This window comes from Malus domestica, chromosome 11 (assembly GCF_042453785.1).
Source record: "Malus domestica chromosome 11, GDT2T_hap1".
NCBI lineage: Eukaryota > Viridiplantae > Streptophyta > Magnoliopsida > Rosales > Rosaceae > Malus > Malus domestica.
Window position 1 is genome coordinate 3,607,386 of NC_091671.1, and position 23,925 is coordinate 3,631,310.

Below are 23,925 nucleotides of genomic sequence, written 5' to 3' on the forward strand. Positions count from 1 at the left end.
TACTCGACCATTTCAAGTTATCCCACTACAAAATATAACTCATGGCGATTTCTCTATTAGAACTTTTTGTGACTTGGCAATTCACATGAACTCTTTTCTCAGTTAATGCCAGAACACATCTTTTCGTTCCCTAAAAACTAAAAGTTAAAAATTATATATTTGAAAAGAAATGGACGTTCCTATTGGCATTGCATTGCACTAGGCATTGACATTTAACTTTCTTCAAGAGTAAAAAACGGTAAACCTTCTCCAAATCCAATGTACATAACGTAGCATTGACCTGCAACTGAAAGAGGTTATCTTGTCGTAAGAAAAAGCAAAAGCTGTTGGTCAAGATTTTGGTGTCGGCGTGTTGGATGTTCATTTACAGTAAATTGTACTCTAGTGTGTATTTTGAGGTCGGATATTACTAACTAATCTGTATTATTCTGAGAGACGAAGGACCAAACAGAGAGGAACGTGCCAAGGTTTTTTTTTGTAAAGAGATGCTTATTTTATACAGCAACTTCCACAATGTCCAAGTAACTGCTAATTTGATACTTATAAGCTGCCAAACTTCTTCCTTACAGGTTTCGAGGAATATAATTAAAGAAGATGTTATCCAATCTACAAAAAGAACTATCTAATTGAATTTTGCTACAATAGTGATGAGTAAATAGTATAATTATCAATTAACGGTCATATATGCTGTAATGATATTCGACAATTATATTTGACCATATCAAATACTTATAAATATTAGGGGAAACTTGATATAAGTTTAATTTTTTTGAGTCTATAGTAGGAATAATCCAATTTATTAAAATAAGTCCAATTCCTTAAATTTAATTATTTTATTATCAATAATTATCTCTTCAATGAAAAAAATTATTGTAAAAATCAAATTTCTCCCTAATTATCTCTTTGATTATTTCTTTTTATTTATTTATTTCTTGTTATTTCTTGTTCTTCCTCTGCTTTATCCTATTTATAGATTTTATTTTAATTTTTATAATAAACCTATATTACAAGTTAATTGTATTTATCTACCTATATGACAGATTTTTTTCATAGTCAAACTGTCGCAGATTAATGTGTCTTGCTTGTAGGTATATTTTGTGTTTTATACCTTTTAGTTAGGTTTCATATCTCGCTTATAGATATAATATACATTCATAAATTTGCTACTTGAGTTAAGGTAGAATGTTTTGTAGATATATTTATGTTAGTATATTAGTTTTTTTTTGTTATAAGATATTAATTAGATATTTTGGAGTTGGAAAATGCATAATATTAAAAGATTTTAATCGATTTTTAATATTTTTAGAAAACATTAAATGAGTATAAAAGAAATAAATACATATAATTAGATAACTGGACTCACTCCTAAAAATACTCTGTGATTTTGGACCTAGATCTAAAAGCCCCTAAATATTATAGTCAGTTAGATAATTAATTCTTTTTGTAGATTGAGTAACAGTACTTTTACCCACAAGTTTTCTTAAGTACTTAAAAATCCTTGGTATCGACATGTATTTGACTGTTAAATAATTCCATATTTTCAATTACTTAGTTTAAATTGTAAAATCAAGTTCATCGGTCAAATATGTCTTGTTAACGAATGCCTTTAATTACTATAAAAAAATAATCTTAGAAGTGTTTGTTGGTCCTAAACTTAATATATATTTGAAGATAATAATTTAATTGCGAATTTTACAATCCCTACTTAATATCCCATCCAATTCGAAGTAGTTCAAATTAGATTGGACGATCCTTTTTATTATAACATGAAAAAACATTATCACAAACTTTTATTGATATTAATGTAAAACAGAAGTTAGATGGTAAAGACTAGTGTATTCATTCTATAATTTCCATCAAATGAGTTCAACTATTCATGGTATATCCATTCCAATGCCTATTAGAAAAAGAAAAAAAAATTTGAAATCAACTAGACTGAATTTGGGAGATGTTACTTTAGGCTCGTTTGAAAGTATTTTTAAAATGACTGAAAGGGTATTTGATGAAAATGTTTTTGAAACTAATCGTTAAAAGTGGATCTTGAAAAAGAATTTTAACTGATAAAGGGAGTTCATAGAAGATGTATAAAAGATTGTAGAGTTGTTGACCAAAGTGCGCTATGAAAATTAATTAGAAAAATCACAAATGAGAAAACAAAAGCAAATGTATATAAGATGGACGAAGAAAGTTGAGGTTGACTATAAAACTAATTGATAATATGAGGAATAATTTAATTATGTATAAGCACATTTAAGGTTCTTCCTCCCATTAATGTGGGATTAATATACTCTCAACACGTCCATTCATGTGATACAAGTTTTCAAGCCTAACACGTTGAGAATATACATCAAGTGACGTGGAGCACATGTGACCGTTTTGTTTCACACATGTGACAACCTGCTTTGATACGATGAAGAAAGTTGAAGTTTCATCATAATACCAATTGACAATATAAAGATCATCTCAATTAATTATAAGCAGTCTAGCAGATGTAAATTTTTTAATTTCATTAATGTAGATTTCATTTTCAACAATTGAGCTCATGATTAAATAATGAATGAATGGAATTTGGAGGGAAGGCCAAACAAAGTGAAATGATTTTCTCATGAGAGGAGTCCGCTAAAGATGTGGCGAAAACCAGGGGAGCCAAGCCACACACATTATTCAATCTTCTTCTTCTCTCTCTACTCTCTCTCTCTAAAAGAAGAAGAGAGAGACCAGGGAAAAGAGAGATTTCTGGAGAGATATGGTCATGTCTTTATGCAATGCGGTTATAGAGACTAGCTAGCTAGGTCACAGCTACATTCTGGTCTCTAGTGTAATAAGTGTCAGAATAATTTACAGAGAATCACGGGTTCCCTTTTTTCTTCGGGTATCAGATTCTAAAGTCCAAAAGAAAAAAAGAATGTGGGATATTACAAAAGAGCTTATTGGGAGGGAAAAACAAGGACGTTTCACAAAGTTTAGAAATTGGAAAAAGAAAGAACGAAGCTAGATTAAATATCTATGCGTGAAATCCTGATCCTGATGAGAGAGAAAGAGACGCGAGAGAGAGGGTGGGAGAGAGAGAAAAGGGTATTAGGGTATCTGTTCCTTGTCTGTTTCTTGTTGGTTTTTACATTGGAATGTCTGGAGGGTATTGATTTACGAGATGCCGACACCTCTTAAGACAACACAGCCATGCTGCCATGCATGCAGCTGCAGGCAGTACTCTATCTTCTACGCAGAGAGAGAGAGAGAGAGAGAGAGAGAGAGAGAGAGAGAGAGAGAGAGAGAGAGAGGGGCTAACCGGTAAGTGGCAGGGCGTAGTAATGTGGAAAGCTCAATGACATCTCCCTTGTTTAAGCTACTATGTTTCAGCATGGACCATGCAGTTTATGGAATGCGTTGTATTATTGCTGTTCGAGAAATTTTACCGATCTTCTCATTTTTCGACAGTATTATTTTACTTATATTATTTTTTTACAATCTTACTAAATATATAGCTTGATGCTTTGAATAGTCGACTTTCTTAGTTACTGTCTAAAGATTATATATGCAAAAAATAATCAACTAAATTCAAAATGATTTATTTATATCTAATAAAAAGTTAGATCAAGTTTTTCAGTTAATTTTGTAAACGTTAGTCGAATAGTTAAAGAATTTCTCATTCATTCCATTTTTTTACAGAATTTATTTTTAGTTAGTGATCTAAAAAAAATAGACATTTCTAACCATCAAGTAATATTGAAAGTTCGTTAAAGGAAAAGAGAATGTTGCTAGTATCCCCTTGTCATTACATGAGGACCAGGTTGAAAGATTACGTCATGTTTGAAATTATTTTTGAAATGACTATAAGTATTTTTTGATAGCAAAAAACGCTTATAACTGCAATTCGCACAAAAAAAAAAACTTGTAAAAGCGTTTTCTGAAAAAATACATGTCAAATGATTCTTAAAGAAGCACTAGATTTTTAATAAAAATTTCAACATTACCGAAAGCATTTCTAACAAATTCACTTATGAAAAATAATGTATAGAAAAGCTGTTCCAGCAGCTTAGATCTTTAAAGAAAGAGAGAAGGGTAATGAAAGTGACCTATAACTGGCCACACCACCTGTTTCCGTTGGGGCTCTCTGTCTTTCTGAAGCTGAGCTATCTACCGACGCATGGAGAGAGTGGAGACAAGAGCACTATAGTCAATAGTGTATAGCAGCAACGAATTAACCCCACAACGAATTAACCCCACAATTCCAAATTGTTTGTTCGAAACCCGTGGTAACTGGTCATTAGCACAGTTCCCACCTCTTCCCTCCCCCAATCAGTGCCATACCTTCTCCATCCATCCCCATGACTCCATCCCATTCCCATAGAATCCTGAAAGTCAAATTTACTGTGGTAATTAACTAGAACTGTATACAGGTATGGGAATGGTACTCTCTTTAATATCCAAACCAATGTTATGTGGTAAACTATAAATCCTTCGTTTTACTTGCAAGATAGCAAACATTGTAATCTGTTAATAGAAAACTTCATTTTAATCTTTAGTAAAGATGATTTTTAGATTAAATTATAAGCAAGATCAAAATCTAATTTTAGTCCCATGATACATTAATAACCTCATTTATTAATTACATTTTGATTAAAAAATTATTTCTCTTTTTCTTCCTAATTTTTAATGTACTAATTTTCATTTTCATTTCATATATTGTAAGATATTTTGTTGTAAACATTTAGATAAAGTAATTTTTGTTATACAATATATTTCGATGTACTTTGTCTTCTTCATTTAGGTACATTAAATTTATTATAATACATTTCGGTGTATATATTTAGGTACACACATTTCGGTACATACATTTCGATACAAACATTTAGGTACAGTAATTCAATATAATACATTTCGGTGCATATATTTCGGTACTAACATTTAGGTACATTAATTGAGTCTTTCAAGTTTGAAGAATGTTAAATAAAATTATTAAATTAAAAACTCTTTTTTGGTCAAAAAATAAACTTCATATTTACTTTGGGCTATGGCTAATTGAATATGGCTTACTCATGATTCATGCACTACATCAAGTAAACGAATACTCATGCCAAGTGCATGTATACCTAGATTTGAGGTTTGTTTAGAAACTTGGATCAATCTTTCATATGCATGTTTGAAAAAAAGACATTAATTTACCATCTACGGAATGCACACCATAAGAAAATCTAAATGCATCTACCGTTGACAATATTATGCATATTTGCAAAGTGTAAATTGTTAACTGTTAGCAATCTATGGTGGTGAAACTGCCAAAATTGAATCGATAAGGATTTTAGTGAAACTTGGCCTTACGTTACATGGACTTAAGTATTATTGCATCTTAACGGTAAGGATCCGTGGTTATTGGATTGGATTCTTAAGAATTTTTAGCCCCCGCACATATCTAATCGTTTATTTACTTGATTTATGTTATGAGTGTGTTTGTTCTAAATTTCGTTAACGGTACGAAACTTGAGGATATGGTCTTTTAATATCATAATCATTAAAGCAAGTGGTGAATTGTCTTAATAGTTAGGATCATTCTCTTTCAGCTTGCTGTATTCCGAATTCAAACCTTCCTTCTTTTTCCTTAATATAGATTAATTTTACATATTACATGTATTCAAAATATCACAATCCTCAAGTGACTTTTGTTGGTCATCACATGCTATAATAGTGGATAATCGTGGGGGAACAAATTCTAGACAGCTATTATTGCGATCCCACAATCCTTTAAACATGCATTTAGTAATCAAATGATCTGTACGTGGTCGATATAAAACAGATTTCGTGTAATTCATTTCACCAAATAGGCAATGGCTCAAACATAGAGAGGACTTGGTGCAGTGGATTGTTAAGGGGAAAACACACACAATACGTATGTATAGAGCAGTGGGATTGACAAAGAAAACACAAAACGATTTTTAATTTGAGTTTTGGATTGACTTTGCTGTCTCATTTTATTTTACGTGATGAAATCCATATGCTCTAATTCTTCTCTTTTTTTTTTCTTTTTTTTTCATACACTCATATACAAATGAGTGGCGCACATATATGATATGGCACTTTTCCAATATCCAGGTTTTTAGTGACTTGTGAATTGTGATGATGACTCATGCCACGATGACCTAATCGATTTGAATTTCTAAATCGTATTCGTACCAACCAAATATGTGAAGGGGTTTTTGTTTTGTCATATATTCTTCTTTGTATGTTGAAGAAATGAATGTTATACTACGAGACATCATAGTGATGCAACATTCCTCTTTGAAAGCATTCAAGAGTGAAATGTTTTGTAGCCAAATAAAAATAACAACAAAATCTAGACACTGATAAATGTTTATAATTGTTTTGGATTAAGTTATATTATGTGGCTACTAACCTTCTAATGTTTGTAACCACATTAATTATGAATTAAAATGATCAAAATAATTTGTAGACGTAGTCCAAGTCGAATAAACCACGTAATTCATTTCTAGTTGTTACAACAATATGTACATTCCCAACCTTATAAAGTGTAATAAGGAGATTTTTTATATTTAAAAATGGACTAACTAGTGGCTTTGTCACGATAGTTTACTTTTTTGGATATCAGAAAATTTATAGAGGCATTTCAACCTCTACTGATGAGATTCTCCTTATAAGTAAGTATATTTTTATCATGCAATATAAAAGGCTTGAAGTGCACAATAACTTTTTAAAAATGACAATAACACATGTTTAATTGACTCATATTTTCAAGTCGACAAATCTCCTCTTTTCTTTGGTCTTCTTTGTATAAAAAGAGTTTTAGTCGTATGTAATTGATGAAACACCTAAATTTCATCCGTCATTTTAAAGAACTTTGGTAACAAATAAACATTTTGATAGGTTATCATCAACAAGTTTAACAACAATTTAAAGAGAGATAAATAGGTGACCAAACTTTTTTCTTTTTTTTGTTCAACTTCCAAAGGTTTCCCTCTTTCAAAGAAATTAAATCTAAATTGTGGACTTGGTTTAATTAATTTTTTTTGCATTACATTCAAACTCTCAAAATTAATATCTTTAACTACTTTGATTTACATGTTATGTTTGAACCTACTCCTGAATTATTTTCTTTAATGAAATAGTAATGTGACTTTAGAAAAAGATATGGAGTACTTTGAGATAATAGAAGACTTGGCGCAAGACCGGCGCATTAGCGTTATAGGATTTATACAGCCGATTCCACCTAATATGATGTTATTTTCAGTCTAATGAGGGAGCATTTTTGCTCACTACATCATAAATTATAATGTATGCCACCTAATTATCTGACACATGTTATTCCACCAAATTCTAATTAACTTTCACATTAAATATTAGGTAAATGAACACGTGACAAATGATTAATTATGATGAACATACATCAGAATTATAGTGATGAGCAAAAATATTCTCCCATGAGGACTGACAATACTCTCATTCATTCTGGGTTGGAGAGTTTGGCGTGCCAACATCTTCCAAGAAAACAAAAATCTCATGATTACGAAAGGAAGAGAATCTCACTCAAAACTTGGTTAGCTTTTCCTTTTCCTCATTTTTCAACGAATCTATACCGCACGCGCGCATTAACAAAAATTCCTTTAACTAATTATATAGGTTTTACACCTTCCGTTTCAAAGATTTAAAAGTTCATGATAAACTAATTATGTTTTAGTTTTTATGAATTTCTTTTTATATACATTTAATGTTTTGTATATTTTCACCTTCTTTTTTTCTTTTTTGGCTAGCACTTTTTTATTTTTAGATCAGCATTATAGAACATAGGGCTTCAGCGATACTACAACGCTTCAGTGATCGGGAGAGTCATTATTAACATCCAATCATATGCTAATAAGAAAAATATCAAAAAAATTCAGCATGGTTTTTCTGCGGAAGGTTCCGCCATGTCAAAGTCCCAATCTTCCAAGTCAGAAAAGGGGGTGCTTTTGAGCTGTCTCGCTTTCAAATCCATTAAATTAGTGATAATTAGTTTGGTCAAGTTAGCCTTATTTACTTTCAAGTATATTTGGATTAAGAATATCATTTTTTTATTTTTGTATTCATTATCAATATTATAATAAAATCGTTATTGTTTGACGGAAAAAAAAAAACTATTTAACATGGTAGGACTAGGATAATAGGACAAATGTTTTTACAACAATTTAAGCTCTCAAATTCAATTACATTCAAAGATTGCTCACACATTAATAAAATGAAGCAACTACACTATACCATCAAAATTGTGTTGTGTGGGTTAACAAAAATAACAAAATTTGTGTTAATGTTGCTTTCATTTTCATCGTCATCAAGCAACTACCCAATATCACACGCATTACCAATATGTAGTTTATCTTATTTTTATACTTGGTTAGCATAAGTACGTACGAAGGAACTCATGTCATAATATAAGTAGTGAGACATTAAATAAAAACATATCAAGTATGTTGTTTATTTGTATGAAAAATTATAATATATCATCTTGTGTTTTGGATACACATAAAACTTTCTTCACATCCCATACATAGACACAACATTCACCTACTTAAAACATCCAACACTTTTGGAGTGAATTAATTAAAGTGATGGTGGTGCCAACACAAGAGACTTGTGAGTTGTGATGAGGTCTTCAATCTCCATCACCCATGAAGGAAGTAGTGGGGGACTGACCTAATTAAATTTGAAACCCTAGAATCTGTGGGTGTAGTAAATTCTCTGCAATAGTTTGGTGAATGAATATAATCTTTCATGCACTATATGTAGTACCGGGCGGCGTATATATGGACCGCAGTAGCTAGGGTTTGGTGGTGGAAGTGTCGTCTTTGTTGTGTAGCTCCCGTTGTTAATAAATTTTTAACCACCATGATCAACTAACTCTACAAAATTTTGAGGTGTCGGTTCATCATCCTATACTATCCTAGAATTATTAATGAATGACTTGAACTAAACCTTGATTATGGTTGGAATTTCTAAGCCACACGATTGCAGCACATAATTGACCCATCACCCATCATTCATTAGTGTATGATTTTGTTTGCACTAAGAAAATTGTCATGTGATGTTATCAAATCACGTATTATGATTTGCTCGACATGTGAGTCTTGTAGTCAAGCCCCTTTATGTCTTTTGCACTTGAGGGCTAATCTCTATCTCGTCGGAGGAAACCTTTCCATGCCTCTGTCACCTTTTGGGATACCTACGCTCCCTACATACAATTTACCTAAGATTGTCCCTTTGCCAGTTGGTCTTGACACACAAGATTAAAATTATAACTATTTTAGAATGGTATCTCACTGATGGTTCATACAACATTAGAACTATGACATTCTTTACTTTCCAACTAAGTTGCGTAAGAAAATCCGAAAGCCACTCTCAGAGAATGAAGCTTTATGTCCAAAGTTTGACACGTTTAATTCTTAGAATTTATTTAAAACAATAACATTATGTTACGATATTTCATTACACGAAAAATTACACATAACAGATCACTTAATTATCACACATATAATTGGATGAGAGATGAGGCTGTACTCACACATATAATTGGATAAGAGATGAGGCTGTACTATCTAGCTAGCAGAACTGCCAAAAGCTGATGACTACGAAAGTCGTGCCAAGTTATAGGAACAACCAACCTACTATTTTGGTCGTATGGAAATCCATTTCCTAATTTGGTCGACCTTTTATTACGCAACGATTTTTGTTGACTAGGAAATTGTTAAATTTGTTATACTTCTGTATATGTTTTTCAATTACTTGCATGCATGGATCCAACATAAATGCAATTTGATTAACTTTGACCCAACAATTAGACTATTAAAACAAGAGACAAAAACTTCAATTAACTAACTCGATGCGTTCATTTTGAATGTATATGTACGTTTAGATAGGGAACAAATGTACTTGGTCTAGGTTTGACCTTAAACTATACATTTAACAAATAAAACGAGTTGGAAGTGACTCTTCTCATGCAATCATCGCAATTAACGACTGCTCTATCGCTGATCTAATTGAGAGAATGTGGTATATGTAGCGACTCCCTTTCTCTCTAAACTTTTCATGTATGTCCCTAGAAATTGTAGTGGGTAGACAATAGATTAGCTAAGTTTGCAGGTTCAATTGGCAACAAAGTAGTTTGATTTGAGGAACTACCTGCTATTATTCAGTATCTTCTCCTCCAACATTTGATGTAACTTGATTGAGTTCTTAACATATCGTCTCTTCGAAAAAAAATGAAACGAGTTTTAAAAATCATGCTTGTTGCTCGTAAAGATATATAACAACAACAACAAAATCTTTTCCCACTAAGTGTGGTTGATTATATGAATCCTAGAACGCCATTGCGCTCGGGATTTCGTTCTAAATTCATTTTCATAAGGATTCGATGTAACCTAGGAGTGCCCGATGTCGACTACCTGACGCCCTCCCCCTCCTCCTTTATCCGGGCTCGGGATCGGTAATGTAAGATAAACTTACATAGACGAAGTTGAGGAGAAGGAGAGAAGAGGACAACTGGGGAAAAAGGAGGAGAATGAGAGAAGAGGAGAGAGAGCTCTTGCATAAGATTAATATTTGGAAGGAAAGTGAATGAAAAGTTACAACTCAGTTCAGGGGCTTGCTTGAAAGTGCTGGTACTTCTTACCGGAAACACTTTAACTACTTTTAAAACTTAAAAAAAAACATTTCTCTAACAGAGTTTTCAGCTATTTTAAAAACACTTCCAAACAAATTATAAATTAATTACAATTAGCTAATATAAGTGGCATAGTTTGACCACAATATTACTTAAAAAAAATTAAAAATACATAAAAATAAGGTGCGTGAGTGATTAAGCAACAGCTAGAAAAAAAGTTATAACGAACCCTACGAGAGCAAAGCGCATAAAACACCTTGCTTTATCCGACTCCAATCGCCACCGTCAATTCATTTTTTGCCGTAAACACCCTCCAAAATTAAATTAAAATTAAAAAAAAATAATTAATTTACAAAGTACAAAACACTAAAATTCTGAAAACGAAAGCAGAGGCTGCCACGTATGCAAATCTGGGGGGACGTCGGTGTAAGCGAACCAAAAGCCGTAATTTAATTAAAAAAAAAATAAATAGAGTGAGGAGAGAGAAAGAGAGGAGAGAGAGAGGACAGCTGGGGAAAAAGGAGGAGAAGGAGAGAAGAGGAGAGAGAGCTCTTTCGCTTCCGAGAATTGTCTGTTGCTTTTTTCCTTTCCCTTGTGCTAAATTCTCCTACCGACTTCCATTTCAATTTTCTCGAGAAAATTGCCCTTTTTTTTTTCCTCGGAAAAATCTCCCAGTTCTCTCTCCCCGCCCATCTCTGTTTCTGGATTAGATTCTCTGCGGCTGAAACCTATTGCCTGAGCTTCTCGGATTGCGATGCGGCGTCCAATCTAGGTTTTTTTTTTTTGCTTTTTCCTCCTCATTTTTTTTCCTGTAAAGTTTCGATCTTTTTGTGGGAAATTTACGTAGAGAGGGAGAATGCGTGTGATCCGGACGTGGGTTATCGGCATTGGTGAGGTTTAATGCGTTTTGGGGATTCGGGAGCGTTTAAGAAGGTGTAAATGCGAGAGCTTGATGGTTCGGTTGCTATCAGATAGCTTTTGTGACGGTTTCACAGTTGTCACAAATTTGTATAAGTTTCAGAGAGCTCCTGAGAGATTGATTGAGTTTGCTTGATGGGATTTAATTTTTCAGTTATTTTGTTAGTCACCTGTAGTTAGAGATATTGGTTTTGGGGAATTTGGCTGCTTTTTTGTGAGTTATTTTCTGTGTGCGTTAATATTTGTGGAAAAGGGATAGTGAAATCTGGGAAAGGTCGCAAATTTGGAGATGATGAGATTGGAATCTGATTCTGGTGAAGGTAGAGAAAAATGGGGTTTTTGTAATTTGATTGGGGAATCTAGCTGCTTCAGATCTGTCTGCCATTTGAAAAATTGGGTATTGAATATTAAATGGGTGTGTTTTGTTGGCCTGCAGATGTTGGAAAGTGACATTTTTTTTTTTTGCAAGTTTTAATTGTCAGGAAAATGAGTTAAGAAGTTCAGGGGAGGCTGAATGGTGATAAGGTTCTTTTTATGAGGATATGAAGTTTTGGGGTAGGAAGTCACTTGGGAAAATACCAGAATACAATGCAGTTGTTTCTTTTTCTCATTTTTTACCAAATGCCGCAAAGGGAATTTCACAAATATGCACATATGATATATGCCTTTACATTTACCTGGGTTACTAATTTTTTGTTCCTTTTTATTTTTGTGGTTGTAAGGAATTTATTTTATTTTATTTACACTTTGATGTTTTTAAGGAGTTACTTTGGTTTTGTGTGCAGCCAAATTATTTAGTCATATTTCACCTTCTGTTGTAGATATAAAGTCAATCAATATCAGTTCTTCTGCTTCAACTTTGAAGATGTATTTATGTCTTATATTCGAATCCTAAGTCGTTGCTTGTATTTTGACAGAATATGGGACATTCATGCCAAAGAGTTTGCGGTGGATTAGCTTCCTTCCTCTGAAGATTTAGGGCCAAAAGACTGGAAATCTTGCCTCTGCATTGGACTAAGATGTCAGGTATGCTTTCTGGTATACTAGATGAATTTGTTAAGAAGGGAACATGATGCTTGTTTTATTAGAAAAACAAAATGCGAAATCGAGATGAAGGTTGCATATTGTGGTACTGATGGTTATGCATGTTACTCTGTTCACTGAAGGCCTTGAAGGTTTTGGAGCTCTTGATGAAATCCGAGAGAGAAGATCAGATTTTGAGAATTCTGAAGAGGAGAGACGACGCTCAAGAATTTGCAACCTCAAGAAGAAGGCGATAAATGCTTCAAGTAAGTTTACCCATTCTCTTAAAAAAAGAGGAAAAAGGAAAATTGATTACCGGGTTCCAGCAGTTTCCATAGAAGATGTACGGGATGCGAAAGAGGAGAGTGTTGTTCAAGAGTTTCGTCAAAGACTCCTTGACATGGACTTGTTGCCAGCAAGGCATGATGACTACCATACTTTGTTGAGGTCAGTCAATATCCCTCCAATGTATCTGTTCATATTATTGACATAGTGGCCAATTCAGTTGACAATTCAGATGTAGTGGATTATAGTAACTTGATCTTATCTTTTTTTGACTCTCATGTAGATTTTTGAAAGCTAGAGACCTTAACATTGAAAAAACACTCCAGTTATGGGAAGAAATGCTTAAATGGAGAAAAGAATTTGGAACAGACACCATTTTGGAGGTAATGGGGTTATTATTTTATCTGATGATGTAACTATAGATGTATTATCTTTTAGACAAGAGAATTCTTTGGTCTGCTAGGAAAATTTAAGGTCATCATCCAATTAGGAAATTCGGAAGCACAAATTAATCAATCTAAGACCTTGAAACGGGATATCATCTTTGGAGATAAGCCATTATTATCTGAATTGTAATAGTGCTCTAACAATTGGAATGTTGTAGCGTGTTCAAAGTGCAAACTTTGAATAAAAATTTTCTTTCGTTGATTTAGTTCTAACTCATTCTCAAATTAATCAATTTGAAGGATTTTGAATTTGAAGAACTTGATGAAGTATTGCAATATTACCCTCAAGGATACCATGGGGTTGATAAAGAAGGCAGACCCGTTTACATTGAGAGACTGGGAAAAGCTCATCCAAGTAGGTTAATGCAAATCACCAGTATAGAGCGATACTTAAAGTACCATGTCCAAGAGTTTGAGAGAGCTCTGCAGGAGAAATTCCCTGCTTGTTCAATTGCAGCAAAGAGGCAGATATGTTCAACAACAACTATACTGGATGTACAAGGCTTGGTATGCTTATATCTTTTCCTTCACTTTTGGTACTTCCTTTCCTGCCACTACTAATTTCCTGATTTTTAACTAGAAAACTAATGTTATTTGAAATACAGGGCATGAAAAATTTCACTAGAACTGCTGCAAATCTCTTGTCTGCCATGTCAAAGATAGACACCAATTACTACCCCGAGGTATCCAAATCACCTGAACAGTATTTTGCTTTCATTTATTTTTGGTTTAGAGGATAATATTTTTATTTTATTTTATAAAGCCAGCGACCCCACTTAGTGGGATAAGGCTTGGTTGTTGTTGTATTTTATAAAGCGCGTCTAAATCTTTGCAATATACAGACACTACACCGAATGTACATTGTCAATGCTGGTCCTGGATTTAAGAAGATGCTTTGGCCAGCTGCACAGAAATTTCTTGATGTAAAGACTATTGCAAAGATACAGGTAAAGGATACTGCTCTAGGCCCGTGGCATCGTATTATCCTTATCCTGCAGCCTTGATTGCTGATAATTATCTTAAACCCAGGTTTTGGATCCCAAATCCTTGTCTAAACTACTGGAAGTCATTGATTCATGGTATGTTTAGTGTGTGTTTATATATACTCTGCAATATTTTCATCTACACTTGACAGTGCTCGTCATCTCACTGTTAACATATCTCTTTTCAGTCAGTTGCCAGACTTCCTAGGCGGATCATGTACATGTTCAGCTGAAGGAGGTTGCCTTAGGTCTAATAAAGGTCCATGGAATGACATTGAGATAATGAAGGTTATCATCATTTTACTTTCTTAATGAGTAGTATAGTGGTTTCAGGCTTCAATCTCTTTATTGAAGTGAGTACCGAAGATTAACCCAGCGTCTCTAATTTGTAGCTTCTGCACGCTGCCGAAGCAACATTTGTGAGGCAAATTTCTAGAGTGTCTGGTGATCAGGAGAAATTTGACTCATATATTCAAATATATCCACTGAAGGTTAGTTAAGACCTATTATTTGTAGTACTTGATGTATTACTGGTTCAGAAAAGGTGACACATATTTATTCTTTTATTATTATTTTTTAAATTTTGTTATCAGGGTAGAACAAGCGATACATCAGTTGTAGAATCAGGGTCAGATATTGACGATCCTTGTTCTTCACTAGGACGAAGGAGTTCTGCATTTCCTCCTTTGGATGCAGTTGATGAAGAAGTGAGTTTTAAGATTAATTTTCTTTACGATTTGTTTGGTTCAAAAGATGTACTGCATATGTTGGTGTGTATATTGATTAATCTGTCTTGCACACGTCAAGGCATCAGATCCAAATGCTTACTACAGCTGTGATGATCTTCCTCTGGTTGAGAAAGCCGGAACAAGTGATCAAGGAGTACGACGTCATCAGGATCATAATATTTCTCTTGAAGCAACATCAAATTCAGAAGGTAACACATTATTATAACCTTATTTCCAGTTATTATTTACTAAATTCCTTTGTTGACTTCTATAAATCTAAAAAATGTATTACCACTGCTTATGCATTTCGACTATTATTTCCTAAGTCCATGCGTCTTTTCAGGTAGTTCAGTTAACCTTAGGTTTGACGTAACTAAGGACAAAATTGAGAAGACGGACTTCACTCGTACAGCAAAAAAGCTGGTATCTTTCCTGGTCAGACTAATACCATTTTCTCATATTCTACAATTTGAATTTTGGAGAAAGCAGAACAACATTTACCCATCAAATTTGGTGGAAAGCAACACAAATAGTCATTTACCATCCCCTGAAGTTGTGAGTCAAGAAGACTATGTCCAGCCATGTTTACAGCGTCTTCAGCAATTAGAAAAAGTATGTGAGGAGCTTAACAACAAGCCTGCTTCGATTCCTTTAGAAAAGGAGCGAATGCTGATGGACTCGTTGGAAAGGATTAAGTCTGTTGAATATGATCTCGAGCAAACGAAAAGGGTATGCTATATTTGAATGCTTTTAGCCATTTGATTATTGATCTTTCAATTGCACAGATAACAATATTTTCTTTTCAATGTTGGCGTTACAGGTGCTGCATGCTGCAGCGGTAAAGCAACTAGAGATTGCTAGGTTGTTGGAGAGTCTACAGGAATCTAAATTTCATGTAAGTCAATATGCAAAAACTTAACTTCCGTGGTTAAATTTATCTGAAAATCAACCGACTTTGATTTTCGGGTTACTAATAAGCCTTTATTAGGAAAGTCTTATGGGGAGTTTTTATCATCGAAATATGATCAATAAGAAGGTAGAAAAGCATATAGTTATAGGTAGCTACAATCAATGAGCTAATGTTCATTTCGTTTTGTTGAGCCAAATCTGACATAGGTGAGGCTCTTTTTGATGCAGCGAAAGAGACCGTTTTGTTGAATAGGTAACAACTCATAGCGGGAGAGGCTATACATGCGTGGTTAAAGAATTATGATGCAGGAAGGCCCCTTCTTTTTATCTTTTTTTTTTTGTTTTTTTTTGTTTTTGAAATTGTCTCTCAAACAAAGCTATATGGAGCTGTGTAACCTTATGCTGCTTTGAGACAAAAAGAAAAGTGCAGAGATAAACAGAAAAAAGGAATTAATGAAATCTTGTACAATTTTGTACAATTCGGCATCGAGTGTTTTTGTTTTTTGGAGGAAATTGAAGGTCTAAACTCCTACACCAGATCCATTGCAATGTATACGATGGAATACTGAAATCACTAGAGTTCCTCCATGTTAATTGTATTCACAGGCAAATGCTGTGAGCTTAATGAACAAACTAGCCAGCATCAGGGGTTTTTTTCTAGAGTGATACTAACCACACATCCCTTTTTGGCAATGTATTGAAGATTATTAAAGAACAAGAATTAACAAGAGAAGTGCGGGAGGTAAAAGGCGTGTAAATGGCACCACCCTCTTTATTTTCCAAAATTATCATATGCATTGTACAAAAACATGAGCGGAAAATTTGTATATTGAATGCATGATGCTCTTTTTGAAGTGGTAATAATAGCTCACTTTTTTTGGTGAACTGTATGGATGGTTTGGGAGTGAGGTGCTTAAAAAAAAAGCACCCATGAAAAAAAGCTGCGAGGGTTTTAGATGTTTGGTAAACTGAAAAAAAAGGGCTTATTTTGGAAGCTGTTGTGAGAATAAGCTGAAATCAAAGGAAAAAGCTGAAGCTGCTATTTGCAGCTTTGGAAAACTGGTTTTTTTTTCAAAGCACATGGAGCTACAGTGCTCCTTTAATTAAAAGACCCACTATCAGACTGTTTTTTTTTTTTTTTCAAAAGCATTTTTACAAAAAAATTTACCAAACACTTTGCTGATTTATTTCACAGTCGCTTATTCTCACATCAGTTTTTTTTCAAAGTACAACAATACCAAACCAGCCCGTAAATCATTTATCGATTGATGTTCTAGTTATGAGAAAAAGACCCTCGGGTCTTATAAGCCCATGCAGTATTCCAAAGGTCTCTCTTGAACACCATGGGAAATACCATTTGCATCCTGCCAATTTGATGTTTATGAGAAGGTAATGCGATTTTGACTTGGATATGATAAGTCTCGATGTTAAGATGATTAAGATTAGTTCAAATTAGTGGGTTAAGATTAAGACTCGCTCAGAGTTCGATTTAACGTACCAAATAAAAGAAAAACAAGCCTTGGATGTTTGGATATATCAAAGACTCGTCTTAACCAAGGCTTCAGTGCAAAGGTATGAATTTGAGTACAAAGTATGTTTAGAATGAAGGAACGAGGGAAAAAGATATTTGAGGCTACATATGATACGATCACAAGACATTTAGGTCATGTTTGGTGACAATGATTGAATTGGATTAGATTACTTAGGACTGGAGAGGTAAGTTAGGATAGGAGTACCGGGATGATTAGTCCCACAATTTTGTAAGGATTAATTGTCCCTTCGATCACCAAATATAGGATTGGATTAGCTAATCCAATCCTATATTACAATTGACTTTAGGTTTCAAAAATATCCGGGACTTAGGGACTTAGACGCGCAAAAGGTTTTCTATATTACATTTGCTTTCTTTTCGGCTAGGAATTCCTACATTCTCTTGGAACAAAGTCGGCCAGTAGGAAATAGAGACTACATATTTCCTAATTTCACCTGGATTCGGAGTATGAACTTACTCTCTATATATATCATTATGCCAGGCCTCATTAGAGCATAACATCATTCCAAGAAAATTCAGCAAAAACCCTAATACCAAAGACCATGAAGAACGTTGAGATTCGATCCGTGTGGCAGGACAATTTGGAATCCGAGTTTGCTCTAATTCAGTCCATGATTCGTTACTACCCTTTCCTCTCCATAGACACCGAATTCCCGGGCACAGTTTTCCAGTATTCCGATGTCCACACCCCCTTACCAACCCCGGCATCCAGATACAAGCTCATGAAGGCCAACGTGGACAACACCAACATAATCCAGTTAGGTCTAACACTCTCCGATAACAACGGAAACTTGCCCAGTTTCGGCACTAATATCTGCTACATATGGGAGTTCAACTTCAGGGACTTCGATATCGACCGTGACCTTCAGAATATAAGTTCGATTAAGTTACTTGAGAAGCAAGGAATCGATTTCTTGAAAAACAAGGAAAAGGGTATTCGTTCTTCCGACTTCTCCTTGCTGTGGCATAAATCTTCGCTGTTCTCCAAGATATCCCGGTTGACATGGGTGACTTTCCATAGCGCTTACGATTTCGGGTACCTGATCAAGATTCTGACTAACAAACGGTTGCCGCCGGACATTAACGATTTCATGTCCACGATGGATATGTACTTTGGGAAAAAAGTGTACGACATCAAAAGCATGATTAGGGTTTCTCGAGGGATTTATGGAGGATTAGAGAGAGTGGCTAACAAGCTTGGGGTTGATCGTGTGGCTGGGAAGAGTCATCAGGCTGCTTCTGATAGTTTGCTGACTTGGCAAACGTTTCAGAAGCTTACACAAGTGTACTACACAAGTATGCAAGGGGAAGACAACTGCAGTTTAGATTTGAGAGATTTAGATTGGTCCCAAAGGGTTTTGTATGGTTTGGAAGTTGAGGCTCATTGATCTAGCTAATTGCAGTACAAGGAATCCAGAATTTTGATTGTTTTCATTTATTTCATTCTTTTGTACTATCTTTGATATTAATGAAGTTGGATTTTTACCCTATTTCGAACTTTCATTTATGCATTTTTTTTAGATGTGCAAGATCTTGGTCAAGGGCTGAAATAGAAACAATTATTGGTATGAGACGCAATGGTTAAAATCCTTTTCATAATAGTAACAAATTGATTATGGTAGACCTTTTTTTTTTGACAAACAATAATATTAGTGAGTTAAATAATTAGTTGTTAGAGGAAGATAATCAGTAGGAATAAGCGGACCATATTATTCTATTAACATAATTAGGTCATTATATTCTTTGTGGTGACAGCAGGACTTTGGTTGGAACTGATTGCTGCTAACGCGCAATTCTATTAAGATAAAAGCATATTGGTCGTTTTCGTGAGCAACGTGACATCCAAAACCCCACCAAGTACCAAATACAACTATAGAAAAAGGAACACAAATTATTCAAGCATACAAAACTTGCAATTTATTCACACTCTATAATATGGATAACATTTCATAGAAAATGATAGTGTCGATTTCAATTCGAGCGTATATCAATAAGAGCATCAATTTTATACGTCCAAATAACATTATTGATTTGAATTTTATATGAATATGTTAAGATGAGAGGTATTGGATTGTACCTTTACTTCAAATTGAATGTAATTGTTTAGAATATACATTTTTCATAAAATTTAGATCGATGAGAGAGAGAGAGATTTGAACTTTAGGCATCTTTCAACGTTAAGATATATCTATTAAAATGTGTTTTTGTTTTTAAAGCAGTGGGAACGTAAACTTAACCATCTTTTGTAGGAACAAGATAAATTGTAAAATATATCAGTTTTAGATATTCATTTAATTGTAGAAGTATAGTTTTTTGTTGGCCAAAGGATTGTAAGAGTCTTTTAGTTGAAAATCTCAGTGTAACATGATTGCAAATCAAAGATCAATATTTGACAATAAAAAACGACAAAGACAAAAACCACTAGTTAAATGCTAAAAATAATAAAAGAAAAAATGCTTGGTTTTAGCTATGGCACATGTACCCTACCCTTTTCATATTTTATAACGATTTTAAATGGCTCAATTTCCTAAAGATTGTCAACTAAACTAACTATTTCGTTGGCCAATCTCTATATTAGACCAAAGAGCACATACAACCTTAGCAAGACTAAGGGCTGGTTTTGTATTGCTGTGCTTTGAAAAAAAGTTACTGTGAAAATAAGCGGTTGTGCTGTGAGAATAAGCGGCTGTGAAATAAATCAGCAGAGTGTTTGGTAAATTTTTTTGTAAAAGTGCTTTTGGAAAAAAAAAATAGTATGATAGTGGGTCTTTTCATTAAAGGAGCACTGTAGCTCTGTGTGTTTTGAAAAAAAAACCAGTTTTCCAAAGCTGCAAATAGCAGCTTCAGCCTTTTCCTTTGATTTCAGCTTATTCTCACAGCAGCTTCCAAAATAAACTTTTTTTTTTCAGTTTACCAAACACCTAAAACCCTCACAATTTTTTTTCGTAGGTATTTTTTTTTTAAGAACGTCGCTCCCAAACCACCTAAGATCTTTTAAACTCAATTGATGAAATGAAGTAAATAGAGCACGAAGGATAAGGACCCGCTGTACTCACTGTTTCTAAATTCTATGGTAAATAAATAAATAACAATGTCTTTTTTTTTTTCCTTCCCAGAAAAAGAATATAGTGAATAAATAAAACAGAGAGAACCTGCAGTCCGAGAAAAACCAAAAGAAAGTGGCTCCCCCACTGACAAGAAAGAGAGATCTTTGATCTCTGACTTGGTTTCTCTTTTGTTCTCTCCAAAAACCCAGAAAGTATGGTGTTGAATCAGAGCTTCTGCTTCTGCTTTTCCATTGTTTTCCTTTTCCTTTTTCTGGGTCTTCCTGCTTCTTCTTCCTCACCAACTTTCATTTCAGGTACTGCCCGATTTAACATCTGAAGTTCTATATATGTTGTAATTTTGCTGGGTTGTGGTTCAAATAAGCTTTAGATTCAGCAAAGCTCTGAACTTGGTGATTTCTTTGTGTGTGGCTGCAGATGGTGTCTTTGAATCTCAGGCTTCTATTGGCCGGAACTTGCTGCAGGCCAAGAAAGGTTTGATTTCCTTCACAGCCTTCTCTGAAAAATTTGTTCTTTCTTTGTTGGTATCATATAATTTTCACTCTAGCAATTGAAATCCAGTGCTAAAAGGTGTAGAAGCGATTGTTTCTACTTTTGGAAAATATTGATTTGATTGATTTTTCTTGCTTCAATTTTACTGTGTTGGAGGATGAAAGCGTATCGAATGTGTGTGTTGTTTTTGATCTATGATTTGTTAATGGAGGGTGATGGATTGGGCTTGTATCTTTTCTGGAATTTTGAGTTTTGGATTTGTTAAGTCCATGTCGAACTTGTTTTGAGAAATTAATTGACGAAAATCAAATCGAAATTTAGTAATTAAATTGGGTAAGTCTTCATAGAATGATGTATGTTTGTAAATGCTTGGTGGCTCATCATATCTCTGCTTACATAGGATGTGATATATTGATATTTACTTTACTTTGTAACACGGACATATAGGAAAAAGAAAATAGAGGAGCTTTGGAGACGTTTTACCGCAGTGGCGGAAACAATAATGCCTATGCACCCTAGTGCCAGTTCGATCTCCACCAATATCCTTCCCCTAACATTTAACAATTTAACTCACTAACACTATTGTTTGTAAAATGGAAAGTAGAGGAGCCTGAGATCGGGCTCAATTTGAATCCAAGAAATCGATGCATAAACATTCTGCAGCTTGATTGTGCTGTGTGTATTGACTTCCCGTTGAAGCCTTTCATACAATTGGATTGCCCATATTCTGTATGGTAGTTGGAAAATGGTGTTACTTGCCCCTCTCTACTTTTTCCATTGATTTGGGAATTATAGGTAGGAGGAGCTTATGTTTTGTTCCTTTGAGAGACCTCTAAGGCTAGAAGCATGTTTAGGATGGATCATGGGAAGTTGTTGGTTTTGGATTTTCTGATACAAACTTGGAAGCTTATGTCGTCACACCAAATCTCTTTTTGGTTCTGCATCACATAGAAAATATCTTTCGGTCCCATTTTTCCTTTTGGTAGATCTTAATAGGAGGTAAATAACTTGGTCTGATGAAATTTTGGCTCCTGTTATCTGCAGGTTGCCCAGTGAACTTTGAGTTTTTGAACTACACGGTTATCACAAGCCAATGCAAAGGACCCCAATACCCTGCTAAACAGTGTTGTGATGCATTCAAGGAATTGGCTTGCCCTTACGCAGATGTGATTAATGACTTGACAAATGAATGCGCTTCAATTATGTTCAGCTACATCAACCTCTACGGAAACTACCCACCTGGACTTTTCGCCAATGAGTGCCATGACGGAAAAGAAGGTCTGATATGCCCTGCATTACCACCATCTGCAGTGGCCAATGATGTAAATGGGGCTCATACCATACACTATCCGTCTCCATTGCTAATGCTCGCTGCGGGCTTCCTAGTGTTGTTCCGGTTACTATAAATTTTTTCCGGCAATTAATATATTCTTATGACGTGAGAAATTTACAATTTTTTTCATTCATCTGGTTTTCATCCATGTTTTTCCTCAAGTGCTAGAGCTATAAGATTCATTCCATTTAATTATCAACATGGGTGGCATTTGTAATTTGCCATATTTATAAGTCCTTTTGTGCAATACCTTGACAGCCATAATATAGTGCAGAATTTTTCAATTTCTTGAGCTTTATCTCCTACATCTTCCCTTGAACGCTTTGAATGATCTGTTTAAAATGAGCTGGATTTGGTAATGTGGGGACAAATTCAATTATCTTCATATTACCTGTTTGCTTTGGAATTTTGTTTCTGTAACTCTATATAATTGCATAACTCTATTGTGCATCTGCAACAACCATTAACATTACATCCACTGACCGTGTTTTCGCGCTTTAGGCGGCTCCCATTTCGCTCTCCGCTGCCCTCCATTGCTCTCTCACTCCTCCATCTCTTCCCAGTCAGAACAACTTGCCATCCTTCCCTCTGAAAATCGTGGTTAGAATGCCAACCACTCTGGTTTTGCTTCAAATGTGCAGCAATTTCCAACAAGTTAGACAAGCGCATACTTGGTTGTATCGGGCCTCTTTGACCGCCCTCTAAACGCCGGGAGGCTTCGCCAGTTCTATGTGACAGTTACGCAAATTCACCATGCCTTGGCGATTTTCAATAGAATATCTTATCCTGATGTGTTTGCCTACACTATCATGAACACGGTTATGAAATCTTTTGGAAGATGTCACAGAAAGATACAGTTGCTTGGGGAGCTATGATTTCTGGTTTTGCCATACGTGGCGAAGCTGAGAAATGTTTCGAACTGTTCAATGAAATGGTTACGAATGGAATGTATCCGGAGGAAGTCATTTTTCTGGCCATTTTATCTGCTTGTTCCCATGCGGGGCATGTCGAAATGGGATACGAGTACTTCTATCAAATGGCGCATGACTATTGAACATTATGGATGCATGATGGACCTTCTTGGAGTTGGAAACATGGATTATTTTGTTGTTTGAATTTGGGGTTAGCCCATTAGTATTAGGGTTTCATTTTTTTGCTTATTAGGGTTATGTTAGTTCTTTATATATATGATGTTTTGTAGCTTGTAGAATTACAATTCATTCACAATGTAGCCTCTTAGATTCTGTAGCCGTTCCGGCATTCTCGTTTGTTTAATAAAATTCTTATTATTTTGTTAATCTTGTTCGTTGCGCACTCTGATATTCAACTTGATGTCAGAGTAGGTTTGATCCTTCGGGATTTAATCTGTGTTTGTTTAGTATCAATTTGTCTGTCTCGTCTGTTTGTTTGTTGTTCTGTTCTCAGTTGTCGTTGGCTTAGGTTGTAGAAAAAATAAAGAAAAGAGAGTAGAAAAAGAATTTGTTTGACGAGGGTTTTGATGAAGCTCTGACTCGAGAATCACAAACTCGGATCAAGTTTGTCTCTA

General features: G+C 34.6%; 3 protein-coding genes across 4 annotated transcripts; all 3 read left to right on the forward strand.

The window, feature by feature from the left end:
* Positions 1-11,093: 11,093 nt before the first annotated feature.
* On the forward strand, positions 11,094-16,423 carry LOC103447228 (phosphatidylinositol/phosphatidylcholine transfer protein SFH13-like). Of its 2 annotated transcripts, none has more exons than XM_008386408.4 (15): positions 11,094-11,417; positions 12,481-12,589; positions 12,730-13,033; positions 13,155-13,254; positions 13,558-13,824; positions 13,923-14,000; positions 14,160-14,264; positions 14,347-14,396; positions 14,489-14,588; positions 14,693-14,791; positions 14,894-15,007; positions 15,108-15,237; positions 15,372-15,757; positions 15,849-15,923; positions 16,166-16,423. In XM_008386408.4, the coding sequence occupies exons 2-15, from the start codon at positions 12,583-12,585 to the stop codon at positions 16,184-16,186; spliced, it is 1,836 nt and encodes a 611-aa protein (XP_008384630.3). In that variant the 5' UTR covers positions 11,094-11,417; positions 12,481-12,582; the 3' UTR covers positions 16,187-16,423. The 2 variants fall into 2 exon arrangements, with proteins under 2 accessions (XP_008384630.3, XP_070663964.1); XM_070807863.1 differs by having other exon boundaries at positions 11,163-12,118.
* A 1,608-nt stretch (positions 16,424-18,031) lies between these two features.
* LOC103412881 (probable CCR4-associated factor 1 homolog 11) lies at positions 18,032-18,877 on the forward strand. Its single transcript, XM_008351390.2, has one exon. It carries the CDS (start codon positions 18,032-18,034, stop codon positions 18,875-18,877), a length of 846 nt encoding a protein of 281 aa, XP_008349612.2.
* Positions 18,878-20,597: 1,720 nt separating this feature from the next.
* LOC103412746 (GPI-anchored protein LLG1-like) lies at positions 20,598-22,663 on the forward strand. Its single transcript, XM_008351284.4, has 3 exons — positions 20,598-20,850; positions 20,972-21,028; positions 22,091-22,663. Exons 1-3 carry the CDS (start codon positions 20,751-20,753, stop codon positions 22,450-22,452), a joined length of 519 nt encoding a protein of 172 aa, XP_008349506.2. The 5' UTR covers positions 20,598-20,750; the 3' UTR covers positions 22,453-22,663.
* Positions 22,664-23,925: the final 1,262 nt, after the last annotated feature.

Excerpts from the sequence above, each read along its gene's own strand:
- LOC103447228 (XM_008386408.4), top strand. Across the intron at positions 13,034-13,154 it reads GACTACCATACTTTGTTGAG|ATTTTTGAAAGCTAGAGACC; the intron begins GTCAGTCAATAT and ends ACTCTCATGTAG. Across the intron at positions 14,001-14,159 it reads ACACCAATTACTACCCCGAG|ACACTACACCGAATGTACAT; the intron begins GTATCCAAATCA and ends TGCAATATACAG.
- LOC103412881 (XM_008351390.2), top strand. The coding sequence starts at position 18,032 with ATGAAGAACGTTGAGATTCGATCCGTGTGGCAGGACAATTTGGAATCC.
- LOC103412746 (XM_008351284.4), top strand. The coding sequence starts at position 20,751 with ATGGTGTTGAATCAGAGCTTCTGCTTCTGCTTTTCCATTGTTTTCCTT. Across the intron at positions 20,851-20,971 it reads CTCACCAACTTTCATTTCAG|ATGGTGTCTTTGAATCTCAG; the intron begins GTACTGCCCGAT and ends GTGTGGCTGCAG. Across the intron at positions 21,029-22,090 it reads CTTGCTGCAGGCCAAGAAAG|GTTGCCCAGTGAACTTTGAG; the intron begins GTTTGATTTCCT and ends TGTTATCTGCAG.